At 42.6% G+C, this 19875-nt stretch overlaps 2 protein-coding genes across 2 annotated transcripts; one reads left to right on the top strand and one right to left on the bottom strand.

Annotated features, from left to right (window-relative positions):
• Positions 1-5493: 5493 nt before the first annotated feature.
• On the bottom strand, positions 5494-13626 carry LOC146965326 (putative C-type lectin domain family 20 member A). The gene is made up of 5 exons (XM_085764326.1): positions 13587-13626; positions 13039-13410; positions 7006-7350; positions 6161-6258; positions 5494-5628 (listed from the first exon to the last, which is right to left on the bottom strand). Exons 1-5 carry the CDS (start codon positions 13618-13620, stop codon positions 5494-5496), a joined length of 984 nt encoding a protein of 327 aa, XP_085620452.1. The 5' UTR covers positions 13621-13626.
• A 4363-nt stretch (positions 13627-17989) lies between these two features.
• On the top strand, positions 17990-18916 carry olig1 (oligodendrocyte transcription factor 1). The gene has a single exon (XM_085764715.1). It carries the CDS (start codon positions 18044-18046, stop codon positions 18863-18865), a length of 822 nt encoding a protein of 273 aa, XP_085620841.1. The 5' UTR covers positions 17990-18043; the 3' UTR covers positions 18866-18916.
• The last annotated feature ends 959 nt before the right edge of the window (positions 18917-19875 follow it).

Below are 19875 nucleotides of genomic sequence, written 5' to 3'. Positions count from 1 at the left end.
ATTTCTTGGTTTCCCTCATCAAACTCATCAAATTCACAATGGTAAGAGGTAAATCATGCAAAACTAATGATGTGGGTTCCCGTTGGGGGGAGTTTTTGTCTCGTAATGTTCAATTATTATCTCATAACGTGGGGTCTTGTCCACCAGAGCGTTTTGGAGTTGTTGGATTGTGTATTTGATGAGTTTGATGAGGGAAACCAAGAAATCCCATTAGCCTCCATGGCGTAGCTCTGAGGAGCTCGTGGCTCTGCTCCGCCATTCTAAAAATAGCTTGCACCGACAAGTAAAGGTAACAAACCTACTGCTAAGACTATAGGGATTATGGCAATGGGCCAATTTACCAAAATGTTGGACTATCCCTTTAAAGCAAAAAGTGGGTGCAAAGAGACAGAAAGTGGTTGTACTGTAGTTGATCAGGGGGAAGGAAGCTGGTTGGTCCGTTCATGGTGCAGCGAACAGGATCACTCGGAGCACCAGGACACTCAGCAGGATCCTCCAGCTCTTCCTGGTGGATCTCCCTCAGTGCCCCCCCCCCCCCCCACACACACCCAGTCAGCTGGGAGATGTGATCCCTGCAGCGTGTCCTGGTTCGGCCTCTTGTCATCCCCTCTGCCTGCTGGATGAACACTAACATGTCCAAAGGGAGGCTTCTCTGTCCGGGGAGGGGGGGGACATCTCCACCAGGCCATGTCCACACCAGTGAGGATGGATTTAATGACACCGCCGTTTTCATAGGGGAACAAGACTCTCACAGTTTCACACTCATTAAAGGGATAGTTCAACATTTTGGCAAATTGTCCCATTGCCATAATCCCTGTAGTTTTAGCAGTAGGTTCGTTACCTTTAATTGTCGGTGCAAGCTATTTTCAGAACGGCGGAGCAGAGCCGTGAGCTGCTAAGAGCTACGCTACGGAGGCTCATGGGATTTCTTGGTTTCCCTCATCAAACTCATCAAATACACAATCCAACAACTCCAAAACGCTCTGGTGGACAAGTTGTGACCTGCACATTCATCACGCTATGAGATAATAACACAACGTTACGAGACAGAGTTGTTTTAGAGGTAAATTCATGCAAAACAGCTGATGCACGTTCCTGTCGGGGACAGTTTTTCAGCAAGCAGTCTCTGTATTTACCTCTAAAACAACTCTGTCTGGTAACGTTGTGTTATTATCTCATAGCGTGGTGAATGTGCAGGTCACAACTTGTCCACCAGAGCGTTTTGGAGTTGTTGGATTGTGTATTTGATGAGTTTGATGAGGGAAACCAAGAAATCCCATGAGCCTCCGTAGCGTAGCTCTGAGCAGCTCGCGGCTCTGCTCCGCCATTCTAAAAATAGCTTGCACCGACAATTAAAGGTAACCAACCTACTGCTATGACTATAGCAGATTATGGCAATGGGCCAATTTGCCAAAATGTTGAACTATCCCCTTAACTACTCCAGTTGTCTGATCGGAGGTTTGTTTAAAACACGTCTGATCATTTGATTTAATGTGTTCCTTCTGTGTTTTTGCAAAGGCCTCAGTGTTTTATTTTGAAAAGCCTAGCCAGCAAGTTGGAAAAAGAAGTCCATTCCTGGCAAATAAGTGATTTCTCCTCTGAAAATGAGAATGAGAGTTTGTAAACATCTAAACAGAGACTCTCGAGTTTCCACCCTTACATCACAAAGATGAACGTCAACGTTTCAATGCGTCTGTTTCCCTTTCACTCACTAATCAGCTTCAGCACAACGAGGCTCGTTTCTGGGACGTGTATCCTCATCCATCATACGTCTATCAGCTTTCACTTTTAACAGTGACTTTGGTGTGGCTGCACCGCCCTCCATACAGAGGAGGATAACCCCTGAAATCCCACCCTTGGCCTTGTACCGCTAATAAAACCCAAAAAGAAACATCTCAACCCGCCCCCCAACAACATTTAGGCCCCCGGCCTCGATCACATGGGTGAGAAGAAGACGCTCTGTGTTTGACTTTGGATAAGGATTCCTGTGTGGAAGTTTAGAGTCTGTGAATCCATCATTGTCACAGTTAAATAGGATCGGGGGGTTTTAAGGGTACTTTGTAGGAGGAGGGGGGGTGCGGGTTAACTAACATTTTCCTATTAACAGCCACCCTGCAAATCCCCAGTGGCATTGTTTCACAGCTGAACATCTGCTATAACAAAAGGTGATCGCAGAGTTGGGTTTTGTTTGGGCTACTTTTAAATGAACACAATGAAACGTTAGAGTACTTCAGTTTGACTTTTGCAAACCAATTTAATGTGAAACTTTGCAACGTTTTGAGATATTGTAGGAATTTCAGGCTTTTAATGTGAAAACGACACTTGTCAGGCGGTATAAACAAGCAAAAAAAACAACAACTCAAAACGACAGGAAGTGTCAGAGGAGCAGTTAGCAACATGAAATATGAATGTGGCAAACGTCCATCTGTATTTAAACAACCGTGACCAACTGAGCGTGTGCAGCTATTGAGAGCGGAGCGTTTAGGCTCTCTTTCACAAAGGGCCCGAGGGCTAAAACCTTACACCCCCTCCCACCACCTTCATTATCCACTGCCACACTATGATCAGCACCAAATGCTGACTATCCCAGGCCAGCGCTCACAAAGCATGCTGGGAAGGACAAAAGCAGACCTTCAGCCGATCGGTTCCACCTTATTAACAGCTTGTAATCTTCTCATGTCTTTGGTCAGGCCTCACAGAGCAGGAGTTAGGGCGAATAGACGAGTGTGTCCTCCGTCCCTGCTTTGATGCAGAGCAGCCTTTTCCCTCTGAAAAGTCTCTGCTCTGTTATATTTTCCATTGTTGCTGCTGCTGCTGCACCTGTTTGCCCGCAGGGACACATGGACAAAATCAGTCACTGGCAACTGTTAATTTCTCATTAGCGTCTCTTTTGCACATTGTAAACAGAAGGCGGTTTGGTGATGTAAAGCCCATAGCAGGTGCATTAACGCTCTGGTTAGCACTCTGTCATAAAAACCGTTTAACAATCCTCACAGCATTTTGAAGGCATGTGATGTGATGTGAATGCTGCAGCCTGACAGTTGTTTTGTGATTGGTGCAGGCAGAAATCCTTGATCATGCAGTGGGTTTCCCTAAAAATGCAATGGAATATGCGTTATTGTATAGTTATACAACTTTATGCGATGAAATTGTGGGAACCTGCAACCTCCACTTTATTCCCCATCAGGTGTTTGTACCTCAGAGTATCTGAAGTTGTTTTTGGCTTCTTAATGTCCATTAACCAAAACAGCTCTGAAGAACAACACAGTCTACCTCCTCCCACCTCAAAGCACCTTAACAGCACTGCAGCTTTGAAATGTACAGATTTTGATAATTATTTTCTGTTGTATATACTTTTTGTTTCTTATGTCTCTATTTAAAAATCTCTTTTTTTTATCTTGCACTTTTTACATTTACATTGTCTTCTTTTATCTGTGGGAGCACCCTCAATTTCATTGTACCTTGTGCAATGATAATATGGCTCTATCTATCTATCTATCTATCTATCTATCTATCTATCTATCTATCTATCTATCTATCTATCTATCTATCTATCTATCTATCTATCTATCTATCTATCTATCTATCTATCTATCTATCTATCTATCTATCTAATCCATCTAATCCATCATCCACATTTAAAACAACATTAAAATAGCTACTAAAGAATACCAAATCGTGCAGGAAGCATCAGTATCGTTGCCATAACTACCTCTTAATTATCGTGTTAAACAGTGGTCAGAACAATGTTTGGGGTTTGATTTAAATAACAGTCAGTGTCTAAGATGAGGAGGCAGAAAAGAAGCAGTGTAATTGTCCCAATTTAAGGAATTAGATTGCCTCTTTCAGACATTAACAAACATGATCAATCCTCCCAGTTTGTGCAACCCCCCCCCCCCCCAAAAAAAAACCACATGGACGCGCCATAAAAGTGATGCACAAAGGAGCTCAATCAGACACCTGATGTAAATTGACTCCATTAAGTCAAGATTGTGCGGCGACCATAGCGGCCAGCCCGTGGCTTGACTTCATTTGTGAACCTGTCTCTTTATATCAAGTGAGGTGGGGTATGTAATTATGCCAATTTATATTCAATTAATGAGCCAGTGGAGATTGTTTTGTGCCGTCTCCCAGCGAGGAAATGTCTATTCTGCTCTTTAAAGGTAGAGTCTGGATGTTTTTTTAATTGCAGTTTTTAAAAAACAAAAGGTAGGGGTGGTATTATAAAAAATTTGAAAACTAATTACATCAACTGAGGGAACAGCTCATAAAACGCATGGATTTAAATGTTGCGAGCCTGAAAATTACAGATTTTTTTGTCAATTCTCACATTTCAGGGGCCGGAAAGCGAGCAAAACACCCATGTTAAAGAGCCTTCAAAAAGTCATATTTCCATAATATGTCCCTTTCAATGCTGCACATCCATCTGGTGAACATTTGAAGAAGAGTTATATTCTCTACTATGGACTGAACTCTAGAAACATTAGATCCTACTTTACCAAAAATGCGGCTGGATATTGTCTTTAATCACATCTTTCGAAAGCTCCCTTTAGAGCCACAAAAGGTTTTACTACAGGGCCTAACGCGTCCCTTGACACTCAGACCCTTGTAAATCAGGCTAAATGGCTCGATAGCGCTCCCTGGGAAATTCAGAAAGCTCTCTGTCATAGAGATGGTTCCAGCTGAGGCAACATTTTCATGCAAAGTTCATGTTTGATCTCTGTTGTCAACCTAATCCTTAAAGTTTGTTTTTTTGACATTCAAACATTGAAAATATTAGAAATTTAATATATTTGCATATATTCCAGATAATTCTGCTAAGATATCTGCAAACAGGCCAACGTCAACATACTGTATAGTAGTAGGTCTGTTTGGGAAACATTCACCAAAAAAAAGTAAGTGATCCCTTGTGATGTGGCTTGTTCTAAACTCTGTGATTAATATCCATTTTTATCTGCATATTTCAGTATTTCAGTGCTCACTGTTCATGAAAATACACTGAAGGAAACTCCAAACAAAGATGCAATATATCCAATGTTATTATACTAGTGTCAATACAGAAGTAAAACTTTATTTATTTAGAAATGTTAAAGTTACTTTGAAAAAAATCAAACTGACACAATAACTACAACAAGATTATATTTACCATAATAAAAATAATTGGCTAGACAAAACATCATAATAAAAGAAATCCCTTAGTATTACATGACACTTAAGTTATATGTGAATAATATCATCTACTGATAATAAGGAAAGAAAGACATTAATGAGAAACAACTGCAGTAACAAACAAAACAGCACAGAGGAAAATGTACAAACACGACTAATATGTGGATAATCATAAACCAAAAATTATCAATATAACTTTAACATGACTGATACATGATGAACGATACGGAGGTGACGGTAAACGGCCATGATGAACTCTTTAGCAACAAGGAAAACTAAGGTAGCATAGTTTAGACAACTTCTCGACACTATTTGCTGTGAGTTTCAGTTATCTTCGTCAGACTCGTCTGTCATCTGTTCATCCCTCTGTTCCTTGACAAAGACTCTTCCATCAGGATACTTATTCCACCTCAACCTGAAATTCTCAGTCCCAATCACGCCCCCCAGCTGCTGCCTGATCTGAGGAACAGAGAAAACAAAAAGAACAAAAGAAAATGTTAAATATTTCTCCAAAGACAACCAGCACCAGCACCAGTTGTTTTCTGGCATGGTTAAAAAGTTCTGCAAAGGTTCTGTAACAGCTTTTCCCCCCAAGCTGTCAGAGCCCTCGATAAGATCATTAAAACTTAACTGTTGCATACACATCTCACACACAGACACACACACGTCTGACACTTCTTTTATCGAACTGAGTACCTGCACTTTGCAACAATTGCACCTTGATAAACTACCTCTCATTGCTCTCAGTTTAACCAAGCCATGTCTTGTCTTTGTATTGTTTGAATGGACTGTCACTTTGCAGCACAGCTATTACTTTTAAATCCCCTTTTAATCCTTTGAAATGCACCTTGAGTCTGCACGAAACAACATTTTGTTTCACTACCTGCTAGACTTGTAGTGGAAATGGCATTAAATCTGAGTCTGAGTTGTTGTACCTCCATCAAATTTCGTCTTCTTGACATTGTGCCATGCTCTTGTTACTGGGACTCACTTGTTGTAAGAGGTCCTCTTCCACTGCAGGGTTGTTCTGCTCCATCACTGAGTCTTGTGCTCTGATCCTCAATTTAATGATCTTCACCTTAACGGGACCTGATGGTGAGAAAAGCTTCATCATATCCATTATGACAGGCCAATGCACAGTAGGACGATAAGTATTCAGTTACCTCCTATTTCAGAATATTTCTATAGGGAAAATAAACATTGGTAATGTGATATTCAAATTCATGGGTGCTTTCACACATACTGCTGCGGACCAGGGGGGAAAAAAATGGTCCGCATTCACACGTTGTTTTCTTCACTCTGGTCCAAACGGCCACCACTGGCAGAGCGGCATGTTTTCATGACGACTGATCAGAAAAAGACGCTCGGTAGGCTACGTCATGTTTACACAAGTCCTGATTGTAAAAATGAAATTCTGAGAAGTAACGCTAAACTTTAACAATGAAGACACAGGTAATGCAGTTCACAAGTATGTGTATTATTTGTAGCACTGGTTCATTTTACATCATTTGTATTTACCACTACCTGCAAAAAATAGATTTTGAGAATTAAGCGGGACTGAGGGCGAAAACTACGGGAGCCTTTTTAGCTCAAACTTGTTGTGTACACCAGGCAGTTAGTGCGGACCAGGCTGCAGCAGCTTTCACATAACAAACGGATCGCACCATAGTTCGACCACCTCTTCAGGCCGGTCTAGGTGCTGTGTTTTTGGTGTGCAGCAACAGTTGTGTTCACAGTGACCCTGGACCTAAACACTGCCTGTGTGAAAGAACCCTAAGTCCAAGTCAGATTATGAGCTTTCACCAGAACAGAGTGGTGGAGAATCTTAATGCTCACCGTTACAGATGAATGGATGAACTTCACCACATGACTTTGGTCCCCATTTACCAGATTCACTCTTCAACACAGCAACACACTCGTTTGTCCCTGGTTCAATATAAACTGTTTCACTCGGTCTCCAGTATCTAAACGAGGAGTAAGTCCCGTCAGACCACGTCCATGGTTCTCTGAAGAGACCCACCCACACCGGCCTGTCTTCTGCTACTTTCTGAATGATCTGGCTCTCGACCTCATTCCTCACACTGGCCAGGTCTGTGTGGTATTTCCTGCAGTAATCCCGAGCACTGTTCCACGTCGTAGTTGTTGTATTGACAACATACTGTTCTTCACCAACTTTTTTTTCTGAATAAAAAAAGAAAGAAAGACACTTATTGACTGCGTTTACATGGACTTCAGTAGGGTTTGATTGGGGTTTTTAAGTATCCCGTTTTTCATTCCCGATTTCAGAAATCGGGATAAGCCCTTATCCCTAGGAGATTATTAACTTTTAGGGTAAATTCCAATTCCCCCCTTAGCCCTAGCCCTTGGCCCTACCCCTTCGTTTTGCGGGTTCACGTGAAGTGGTAGGGGTGTCCCGAGTCTGGTTCAGACGAGGGTTAGGGGGAAGTGGTAGGGCTATCTGGCCCTTCAAACTGAAATTTTTCAGAGGCACACTTCAAACCAAGGGGTATGACAAGTTTCCCTGAATGCATCTCGCGGCAACCGGCAGCTGTTTTATTTCTCACTGTAGCGCTGTTATTACGTCATTTTGTTAATTTTTAATATTTTTTCATGCGAGAAAGTAGCTGTTTAGACCCCAATGTGCGGTCGGTTTATCCAAATGGCGGAGCCTCCACCTGTGGAGCAGATCAACGACTCGTCACGGAGACACCACCCCGCCCGGAGAGCTTGTCAACCAGCCAACCCCCGTCGTCATCCCGGTAGAAAAGACGATCGCTAATTAACTTACCCGCAGGTTTTTAAAGGTTTACTGCCGGGTAGTTACATTCTTTTTAGGAGATAAATGCTGGTCTCATTGATGAAATGTAACAATTGTGGCAGTCGCATTAGTTTGTTTGAATTAAAAGTGAAGCTTCATGTGTGTATTGGACAGAGGAGCAGTGCTGCCTGGGGGCTCTGTAGCCTACGTACAGAAATCACCACATTTACATCAATAAATAAATGTTTTTCAATGAACCGATCAGTCTGCATTAAATTTTATTTTATTTTATTACAGTAAGTTAACATGGTTTTGAATACAGGATTTGTACAAAAGCTCGTCACGTCTGCTTATGTGAAAGCCAGCAGAGACGACTGATGACGTATGTGATTGTTGAAGTGATTGTTGAAGTGGTGTCCCAATTCGTAGGGGTTGACTTTCAACCCCTACCCCTTGTAGCTCCGTTTCAAGGGGCTACGGGAAGGGGTAGGGATGAAAAATAGAATTGGAATTGGGCCTTAATATTTTTTCATGCGAGAAAGTAACTGTTTAGATCCCCTCTGTGCGGTTAGTTTATCCAAATGACACCTGTTTAGAAGTTTGCTCCTATGTTTTTCAGAAGTGAAGCTCCACTTGTGTGACATCACAGAGGCAGCAGCCCTGTCTCCTGAGGTTGTTGCCCTTCCTGATGTAAACAATAAACATGAAACACGAATGCGCACATAAGACGCAGTAAAAGAAACTGGGATACTGGTATTTATCTTGTATACGGGGATACTGAATAACCAGGTTTCTCTAAGTTTATTTAAACACCATATCCTGAATTTGATCAAAATCGGGATAACCATCAAAACCAGGATACTTAAGTCCAGGGTGCGATTTGTGAAAAAAACAGAGGGGGGGATAGTTTGCACCGTACCTCCGCACATGACAACTACCATTCTCAACCAGACTCTGGTCTCCTAGTGGGCCGGGTCTGGCTCCAAGTTTGAGCAAATAAATTAGCAAAGACCCGACCAGGTCTACGGAAGCCGAGAATGGCCACGTCCATAATATTTTTTTTATTACCGTTTTCTCGTGATAACGACTTATTATTTCGTTATCGAGATAACAAAGTCCGTTTTCTCGTGATAACGAATTAATTTATTTCGTTATCTCGAGATAACAAAGACCGTTTTCTCGTGATAACGAAATAATCATAGAATGTGTCGTTGACATGGTTGCTTAGCAACATGTTTCCCCGGTGCAATCGCTTCTGCTTACGGGGAAGTAGCAGCTGGTTAGCCGCTGTATGTTCGTAGCAGGAGGCTACTAAAGCGAGTCTGTTGGAAACACTACACATCTACAGATCTAACGTAACAGAAGAGATGTTTTTCGTGGGATAATTGCCCAGAACCATGTGTAGAACTCAAATCAGTGAGCTGATTAATGTGATCACATCATCCTGATTTCAGCCTTCAAGAGCTGCCACTAACATTAGTCTGCTCTGAGGAGCTGTCAACAATGAAGTAGCCTACCGGTAAGTTACACTTAACATTAGTTTGTTTACTGAGCTGGGTTTATTTAAGGGGCTACAGGTTAGCATAAACACATGAGAGTTGACTACGTTATGGCAGCTTCAGCTAAGGTAATGTTAGCTAGTTGCTGCTCAGATAAAGCTCATGAACACTGCTGTCTTGCCAAATTAACATTAGCCTACATGTCAGTGGTCGCAGGCAACAGGTGTCTGATGGTTCGAGATAAGGTTGTGATTTCTGACAGCAGCAGACAGTAGCTAACGTTAGCTTAGCTGAAACAGGATAGATGGGACCACCGGCCGGTAGCCCCTTAAATAAACCCAGCACAGTGACGTTATTCAAACTAACGTTAAGTGTAACTTACTGGTAAGTTATTGTTGACAGCTGGTGTGGACAATAATCACACCAGTGAGTAGAGTAGACTGAAGCAGAGCGATAGATAGATGTTATATCTATCGCTCTGGACTGAAGTTAACTGCCCCATGCTCGAGCTGAACAGTAGCCTCCTGTTGCTAGGCAACCATGTCAACGACACATTCTATGATTATTTCGTTATCACGAGAAAACGGTCTTTGTTATCTCGAGATAACGAAATAAATTAATTCGTTATCACGAGAAAACGGACTTTGTTATCTCGAGATAACGAAATAATAAGTCGTTATCACGAGATAACGGTAATAAAAAAAATTTATACGGACCTGGCCGTTCTCGGCTTCCGTACAGGTCTGACCCTGGACCCGATGCGGTCGGACCGTGGCAAAAATAAATAAATAAATAAATAAAAGAAAGCCTGTGTGTGGCACGACAAGCATGGTGATCAGCTGTGGTCATTGAATAGACTACACTACAGTAGGTCATTTCAATTTGCGCATCTGTGTTTTTTCCTTTTTATTTTGTTTTATAACATTTATATGCGCATCGAGAGTGAGTGAGCGAGCGCGAGAGAGAAACAGCGGGTGCACCAGATGATTGCCAACCGACAAAAACTGAAATGAGACGGTTAAAGAGAGGAAAAACACAGAATAGGAACAATCTGTATGTCCAAGAGACTTTGTCCCGAGGAAGGATCGGATGATTGGTGGCCCAGGTTTAGTGATGAGGAAACTGTCACTGTCAGCTGCACATCTGTCAGCAGCTGCTCCAAACAGACATGTCACAAACTTTATTTTGAAGGGACAGATTAGATGCTGATTTTGTTAACGGTGACTTTGTTGCACCCAAACATTAAGCATATAGGCTATATAGCCTATAGAAACAGACCCGGCTTGAGACCGGCTTTTATTTGCTCAAACCTGGAGACAGACCCGACCCAGCGCAACCGGCATCTTGAGACTCGCCTTTTTTTTTTTTTTTTTTGAGAATTTACAGTAGCCTAGGCTACATTATGACGGTCTGGGAGACGCTGTGCGCTACTGTAGGGGGGATGAGAAGGCTCACGGTTCAAATGATGTAGACTTGATCTAAAGTAGGCTATTACTCTATCTGACCACAGGGGGGGGGGCAACACGTATCCCCACCGGGGATAATAATAAATGACCAGAGGGGGGGACATCAAAAACAGAGGGGGGGAAAATCCCCACCATCCCCCCCGGCAAATCGCACCCTGCTTAAGTCCATGTAAACTCAGTTATTGTCATGTTTTGTGGAGATTATCACATTGGACATCATGCACTAAGATTTTTTGTAATCCTGAATAACTCTTGCTTCTTTGGTCTTGCTCAGTGATCTGGGACAGATCCAGTAAATGTAAGTAAACCTAAAGCTGTTGTACTTTTATGTCCGTTAATTGTTACATACCAGCCATTACGAGATGAGACAACACAATACTGATTACTGTAAACCTTTCACCTCCACAAATCTCTCTTGTTTTTTTTTAGTTTTTAGTTAGTTTTTTTTAAAGTATTTATTGTTTTGAATTGCATGTGTACGAAGGAGTATTAGGGCCAGCCAAAAAAAAAAAAAGCCAGCCAAAAAAAAAAAGAATCCAGCGCAAGGGAAAAAAGCAAGCAAAAAAAAAAAAAAATCCGGCACAAGAAAAAAAAAAGTCAGGGAAAAAAAAAAAAAGATCGGGCACAAGAAAAAAAAAATCCGGCACATGAAAACAAAAAAAAAGTCAGGGAAAAAAAAAAAAAATCCAGCACAAGAAAAAAAAAAAAAAAAGAAGCCAGGCGAAAAAAAACAAAACTGCAGTGGCTTGACCACGTAGCTAGCTACCACAGAGCGATCGGCACACAAATCACTTCTGTGTCCAACCCCTGCTGCCAACATACAGCAATGCATGTTGTTCATTGCTGTCCCCCATATCTATGGCTGCCCCCCCCCCAAACAAACGCACACACACAATCATTTATAAGTTACATAGAGACGTTATATGAGCTAACGTTTAGCGCTAGTAGCCTACCAGCTAACTAATGTTAACCTCCGTGACTGGACCACCGCGATCCACTGGTCTCTGCCTCCTCCTGTAGTATTTACAAATACAAATACTACAGGATAGGCCTACCTCCTCTCCTCCTCTTGTGTAGTATTTGTAGTATTTACAAATACTACTACAGGAGCCTGTCTGTCACTCTGCCGGTACCGCGTCCTGTGTTTCCTGTAACACACACCGACACCGTGTAGCCGCGGTACCGGCCGGCTGCTGTCATGGAGCCGTCAGTCGCTTGACACTTTGTTGTGGTACGTGGTCAAGCCTCTGCAGTTTTTTTTTTATCCTTGCGCCGGATTTTTTTTTTTTTTGGCTGGCCCTAATACCCCTTCGTACATGTGGTCGGTTCGTCTGTTCAGTTAATTTTCTGTATATTGAGTTTGAATCCTTGAGTAAAGATCTGTTAAAGAAACTCTTACCTTTCTGGCATTTCATACAGCACAGCATAAAAATTTGAAAATCAACAACTCCACCTCCCTCCAATATCTCACCCACCTCTTCCTCCTGCCTCACCTCCACGTGCCCCCCTCCTTCCCCCTTGTTTGCAGTGCCTCTTAGTGAAAATGCAATGTTTTTTTATATTAGTGGAACAACTGGTTTGACTGAAAAGTGTGTGAATGTGCCACAGTACGGTCGACAGTGCACTGGGCGAGCTCGGGTTTCTATACTCTGAAGGACCAGGAAAGACTGTTGAGGCGGTGTAACAGATCAGTACGTTTACGTGACAGTTGGAAAAAACAACAACAACAAATGATGGCCTTATCAGACTATAACTGGACAACAGAAGTGCATGTAAACATGTTAGTCTGACTAATACTGAACTTCTCCAAATCTGACTAAAGCAACCAGATACTGCAATTGGAAACTGGGTTTCTTCTATACGCCCTAAAGGAGAATTACGGCCATTTTTGATAGGGGTGTGTGCATTGGCACTGCCCTCACAATTCAATTCGATTACGATTCACCAGATAAAAATTCCCTCAAGGGGTCAACAGGAGCTACGCACTACAGCATTAAGTTTTACAGGACCAGTAATTTGATGAAGGGATTTAATGAAGAAAATGCCTATGCAGCTACAACACATTTCTAGTTTGTAAACACACTGATTGATTGTGATTGCATGCATTTCAATGGGTGATGCCAGAATAAGAATGAATGACACTCACCATCAAAGCAAAGTGGATATTTCTCACTAGCACAGAGAGATGTAAAGAGACTCCCATTTTTGAAAAACACACAGTTGTGAGATCCTTGGTTTCCCCAAACTAAATAACTTCTTTCTCCTTCTTTGTAGAAGTCTTTGTCTGCCAGAGACCAGTGCCACATCAGGTCTGTTTCTAACTGAAGTCCTATCCATAGACTACCATCGTATTTATCCTCAACATCTTTAAGAAGCCTTTCCATCTCTCCAGCGTCGTCTATGGTGGCCAGGTCGTAATAGTTCTCTCTGCAGTAGCTCTGTGCATCATACCAGGTTTTTGGAGTTGCCACTAGAACGTATTGATGCTGGGAGACACATGAAGACAGAGAGCACAGCCCTGGGGGAGGAAAGCCGTAAAACTTTATGCAGTTTTGTAGAGGTAAAAATGCTCAACGGGTGAAGAAAGCAAGGAGGTTGAAAAGAAATGGAAATTTAAAAGGAAGAAGAGAAATTTAGAAACTTGATTTTAGAGTTCACGTTTACAATAAGTGCAGATGTATTAGTAACACTGACCTGCAAGTAGAATTAGATGTGAGATCTTTTCCATAGCTCTAACTGTTTGGTACAAAAAAGAGAATTTACTTTCTGAGATGTCTACAAGCATCTACATAAACTATGTGAAATATTTTTTACAGCAGGAGAACTTACATGTGTTCATGTGTAAATATGACATGTATTGAAACATGTATAAGTTGCTTTTAATGCCTTTAAAAAAATGCCAAATAATTATATCAGAAAAAGTATTTCATTATGAGTTGGAAACACTTACCCATTATCTGGTGAGTCCTGGTGCTTTGTTTTCTCTTCTTTTCTTTCGTCTTCCTTTTCTTTTCTTTTCTCTTCTCTTCTTTTGTCTTGTCTTGTCTTCTCTTCTCTAAATGTCTAAATATTTTTTATATAAACGTCTTTAGTCATGTGAAGTTGATTCAGAAATCCTCTATGTGGGTTCAGCTGTGTTTGTTGCTTCTGCTAATATATGGGCATGATTCTTCCTCAACATGTAAAACACAGGGAAATGATGTCAAATGCAAACTAGATATCAGTTGGAACTTGCTTTCCTGAAAGACAATCATTCAAATAATGCGTTATTATTATGTCTGTAGCTGTGATGTGTTATTATGTTTGTAGCTGTGAGTGCAAATCACCTGCACACCTCTCTGAACGTGGACGTGACTTCAGCCATGTGGCTTGTTGTAATGGGTGAACACTTTATGCGTTCTCTCCTACAGTATCAACACCTTTGATATTGTCATTGTGCACATCGTTAGAAGTTAGAACAACAATCAATATACCAGATATGTGGCACCCACCCCGAATTGATATTTCATTTTTAGTCTGTCGATGTGTATGTTGGTACACAGTTACTAACATGTAGACAGGTACCTAATGTTAACTATTATGGTCTCACTTTTTTAGATATTTTGGTAGATGTTGATTCATTGCTTGCAGCTTAAATTCAATTTTCCATTTGAGTGCAAACACTCTGAGGTTAATTGATTTATTGTTATGTTTGAGTGAATCTAACTAAGAATCCTGTTTGCATGTTTCATAATTTTCCCTTCAATTCCTACCAAAATCAAAACAGTAAAACCATATGACCTTAAACTTAATTTACACACCTAAACATCTAAAAAGAAAAAGAAAAAATGCTATTATTTGATTAAATCAACTGTAACTGTAAAGTCACTGAAGATTTGTTGGTTCAAAATTGTACAAAAATCACAAAAGAACTTCAGAAAACCTGTTTATTTCAGTCCTTTTGTGGATAAGTGTAGTGGATTTTATCATCTCCTGTGTGAGGTCTGAGATTTGCGTTAAACACCAAGAAAAAAAAAGGTCATAATAATAACCGCTGTTTCTGTCCATCGGTGTCACTCTGGGTGTATTTGTCATGTTGTATTGGAGGATAAATCGACCCAGGAGGTTTGGCCGAGGTGTCTTCCTGTCTGCCGGCCGCAGGAAGTGGCTCCGCACAGACGAGGCATTTAGCTCCCAGGTGCAGACCCACCATTGGACGGCCTTGCCCAGATGGATAGTTCTCCTTCCACCATAAAGACACTAGTCTTCCCCCTGCCCTGCAGCCACCGGTGCTCCTGCCCTGGTCCAGCCTCATCAAAAGGAGCCTGGAAGCTGGAGGAGGCGGATATGCTGGGCTGCAGCCCCAAATCAAGCTCACTTTTCTTTCCCTTGTGGATAAAAAAAAGTGGGGGAGGTGCACTTTTCGGGTAGACACCAGCTTCTTTCTTTCTTTCTTTATTTCTTTCTTTCTCATCCTTTCTGACTTCTGTATGCGTGGCTCCTTGCAGGTGTCCTTTTTCTCCCTCTCTCTCTCTCGACACAGAGACCACGTCAAAAGCATCACGGCTCGTTTTCTTTCATTACTCCGTTTATTACCTCTCATTGTTAGACAGGCACTAGAAATCAAATTGAGCTCACAGGCACGCACACACACACACACACACACACACACACACACACACACACACACACACACACACACACATTCATCCTGGCTGCCTGCACTCTGTTCTCCTGCAGGTGCGAGGGCCATCCGCCTGGCCCTTTTCATAGGGGCCCTCCCTTTCCTGTCCGTCTGGAGTCTGTCCATTCAGCTTCAATCACAGCACCAGCCGGACGCCACCGGACCACTGGCGGGGAAGGGAAGCGCCTCCACATACATCTTTCACTTGTTGAACGACAAGAGAGGAGCGGGCTGGGGAAGAAAGAAAGGGTCTTCCTCCTCTGCATCTCCTTCTGCTTTCATCACGAACAACTTGCTTTCTGTGTGTAACGGTGCTGTCCTTCCCCTCTTCCCCCTGCCTTCCTTTTCTCCCACTCAGATGGGCTTTACAAGGAGGAGGAGGAGGGGGGAGAAGGAGGGTGGGAGTGCAAAGAGAGGACGGCCAGGCTCACTGTGCCACGGAGTGATGCTGAGGTTCTTTTTGTGGCTCCATGAATGGCACATCTGAGGTTTCCAGCCTTGCTCGGTGCCCCAAGCCAGCTTCACCTGTGGTTGGAGTCAATTGGCCTGTTGTCTGGCTGCCTGGAACCGTGCCCAGCTCTCTGCCAGCCAATTTGGTGGTGGGGGGGGATGGGGGTTCGCGTGTAGCCGCTCAGAACTGAGCAACAATAACCTCCACCTCAAAACCATCAATTAACTCCACACACACAATGATGTGTCCATTGAATGTTTGCCAAAACTCTCCTCTGACACAGTTAATACCTATGTTAATACTGCTAATACCTGCTCTCTGGCTCCAAACAAAGTACTGAAGATTTTTAATGGCCTCCCAGTTGTTAAATGTTAAATGGCTGCGGTGCCACATTCCATTAAGCTCACGGTGTGTGTGTGTGTGCTTTCAATTAACTTCACATAAAGGACAAGTAAAAACAATGTGGAGGCCGTCGGCTCAGGGAGGCACGGCAGTGTTGTGGGTTAAATGCTAACATCAGCATGCTAACATCTCTGCACAGACAATGATTTTTTAGCAGCTAATGTTCATCGCGTTTAATATCATGTTTTTAGTGTGTCAGCAGATTAGCATTCGCTAATTAGCTCTGAACAGAAAGCGCAGCAGGGGCTGACGGAAATGTTTTGACATTAGCAGGAATTTGCTCACGAAACCAAACGTTTGTGAAATAAAAGTGAAAACACAAAACACAGTCAGAGTATCACCAGACTCTTTAGGATTCATCCTCAGACGACAATGACTGCGGCCGCCCAGGAGATTAGATCGGGTCATTTTTTTGACCAAAGAGGTGGAAACTGTATGTCACAGTACAAAAGTACAAAGTACAAAAAGATGTCACAGTTTAATCAGTTGAACTTGTCCCTGTTTATCCCCAAAACCTTCTGGTGTTTGATTTATTTATTTTTTTCTGTGTTCAGCAGTGCATTTATCACAAAATATGACATTAAGAACACATTGGTCCTTTTAACATCAAATTTTCTTCACACCGTCCTGATGATTTGTAATAGGTCTGTTTTACACAGTAGTCAAAATTATATATGAATGAATATATCAAGTATATTTTGATTCTTGCAGAATTTCATTATACACTGTAAAATTTGACAAGGAAACTAGGAATCCAGGAAACTGCTGAGGATAGTAAATATGACTATTAATCTTATATTATATTGACTTTACATCTGCTAGTTTAGTGTATTTAAATGTAGTTTTAATCCAGCAACTAAAATCAACCTTGTGTATATGTTTTATATCTTTGTATGGCATCCTCATAAATGACTGTAGTAACTTCCTTTACAGGAATACGTGGCTAAAAGCTGCACTAAGAAAAATACAGTAGCACCTCTGTTTCAGTCTGAAAGAAAAAGATCTAAGAAGTAAATGTCTGGTGATGACAGTTTTTAATTGAAGTCGTGCTCATATTCAATATGAGGTTGATAAACGCAGCTTTAAAAAAGAAATGATGCAAAAACACAAATAACATTTATTGCCGTAATTGTATCTGAGCTTCTTTGTCAGATGTGAAGATGTAAGTCAAACGTGCATGTGTGTGTGTTTCTAAAAGACACATCATGTGCTGGGGAGGAGTTGAGCTGAGGTCGGGGTGTGTGAGGGGGGCATTTAGCTCACTTTACCCCTGTGTGAGTCGTCATTCTCAGCACTCGCAGCTGTGGAAATGAGATAAAACTGAGCTGCCACTTCAGGAAGCTCTCACTCACTCACACACTTGTGCTGCCAGAAACCTCTGAGGCCAAAAAGTGAAAACCGTTTGGTGAGTCGTCATTGTGCTGGATGGCATCTGTTCTCTGCAGGCAAAGAGGAGAGCAACAGGTGGAGGGAGGACGTTTTTGCACCTTGTGGATTTTTTAGAAGCAGGAGTGAAGCGTTTTTTTTTTGTTTTTGTTTTTTGCTTTGACAGATTTTTTGGTTTGTCTCTCAAACCTTCATCTTTTTGCTGAAGAAGCACCACACTCTGAAGGCTGGCACACGTCTGAGGAGACTATGAACGTGCTGTCGAACCCAGTGATCAGGGCCCAGGAGCAGTCTCTGTCTCTGTGTGGCCCCGGGTCTGTCCAGGACTTGCCCCACTGCCCCCCGGGGTTCAGCCTGAGCTCTCGCCTCAACCCGGCGCACCCGATGCTCGGCCTCCAGTGCGGCCAGAGATCCGCCAAACCTCAGAGGGAGCTGAGCCCCGAGGAGCAGCAGGAGCTCAGGAGGAAGATCAACAGCAGGGAGAGGAAGCGGATGCAGGACTTGAACATCGCCATGGACGCCCTGAGGGAGGTCATGGTGCCTTACGCCTCCTCTCCTTCCTCTGCCGCCGCTGCTGCTGCTGCTGCCGCCGCCTCGCAGTCCCACCAGCCTGGAGGAACTCCTCCCGGCCGCCGGCTCTCCAAGATCTCCACCCTGGTCCTGGCCAGGAACTACATCCTCCTGCTGGGCTCGTCGCTGCAGGAGATGCGGCGGCTGCTGGGGGAGGTGAGCATCGGGATGGGGGTGAACTCGGGCTCCGTCCCCAGGTTGCTGCTCACCGGAGGGTGGCCCCTCATCTCCGGCCCCGGGCAGCTCCTCCTCACCCAGGAATCCCTCCTCACCTCAGCAGCAGCCTCCTCCTCCTCCTCCTCCTCCTCTTCTTCCTCCTCCCCCGCTTCATCATCCTCTGTAGCTAAATGCCCCCTCCTGTCTCCGGGCCCCATGGAAGCCTCTCTGGCCCCGGTGCAGTGGAGCTCTGCGGGGGCCTCGGCCGGGCCCCTCTGCCCCTGCGGAGTCTGCAGACTGCCCAGATTCAGCCACTCGGCTCCAGTTCCACGATTCCCAAAGTGACACCTTTCATGTTGAAGAGGAAAAGGACTCGATGACTGTTACATGTACGCCACGGTTTTTATATGAATTGTTATTTTTCTAACATTTTTAACATGTTTATATTCGACTATACTCACAAATACCCTTTGACCTTTTTTTTTCAACATTACGCAGCTGTTCTGTATTTGATAAGACAGGCTCTTTAAATCTAATAATGCTCTTTAATGTTTCAGAGTTGCAATACGTTTCGTCACAATATTTATGTCACAAACAGAGAAATAATGAAGTACTTTATATTAAATGTAAACTATGATGGCTCTGTGATGGTGCATGTGACTGCAGTGCTGTTCTGTAGCTTGCTGGGTGAAAAGTTAGTGACTGTTCAAGGGCCCAAAGCTGGAGAGGGTCCCAATAAAGGCTTGTTGTGAAATAAAGATGATGCCAGTTAAAGGTTCGATCTAGTTTCTATTAGCAACAAAATCCTACACAAAGACATGAAAGAGCTGATCAGTTCAGGATGTTTTCGTCTGTGCACAAATCAGGACTGAACACTGTCACTGTTGGCAACACAAAAATGAAATGTAATTGTTTGGTTAACAAAAACGTTTTGAATTGAATAAAAACAAAGATTATACTGTGCAACTAATGCAGACACATATGAAACGTCGGATTTCTTATAGATTGTCTAAACAATCTACTGTAACAAAAAGAAGTTACATGACACATAGGACATTCAATATAAAAGCTCTCCCAACTTTTTTGAAACATGTTGGTGGCAAAATGGGCAAAATAATATTCAACAAAACAATGACATTTCTCAGTTTCAACACCTGATATTTTGTCTTTGAGCTATTTTCAACTTATTACGTATTAAAAATTATGTTTAAACACTCATTTCGGTCCCAACTTCTTTAGAAATGAGGTTGCAGTTTAAATATGCATTTGTGAAACACTCTATTCATTTTTTTTTCTTTTTTGACATATTGATAGCATTGGAACCAAGAAAAGTCGAGACTTGTTTTCTAACTTTT

The sequence above is a fragment of the Trachurus japonicus genome, chromosome 21 (genome assembly GCF_045865225.1).
Source record: "Trachurus japonicus isolate A0001 chromosome 21, Traja_1.0".
Classification (NCBI taxonomy): Eukaryota; Metazoa; Chordata; class Actinopteri; order Carangiformes; family Carangidae; genus Trachurus; species Trachurus japonicus.
The sequence above is the reverse complement of the archived record's forward strand: the minus strand, read 5'-3'. Positions and strand labels throughout refer to the sequence as shown.

Excerpts from the sequence above, each read along its gene's own strand:
- LOC146965326 (XM_085764326.1), bottom strand. The coding sequence starts at position 13,620 with ATGGAAAAGATCTCACATCTAATTCTACTTGCAG. Across the intron at positions 6,259-7,005 it reads TCATCCATTCATCTGTAACG|GTCCCGTTAAGGTGAAGATC; the intron begins GTGAGCATTAAG and ends TCTCACCATCAG. Across the intron at positions 5,629-6,160 it reads AAGAGGACCTCTTACAACAA|ATCAGGCAGCAGCTGGGGGG; the intron begins GTGAGTCCCAGT and ends TCTGTTCCTCAG.
- olig1 (XM_085764715.1), top strand. The coding sequence starts at position 18,044 with ATGAACGTGCTGTCGAACCCAGTGATCAGGGCCCAGGAGCAGTCTCTG.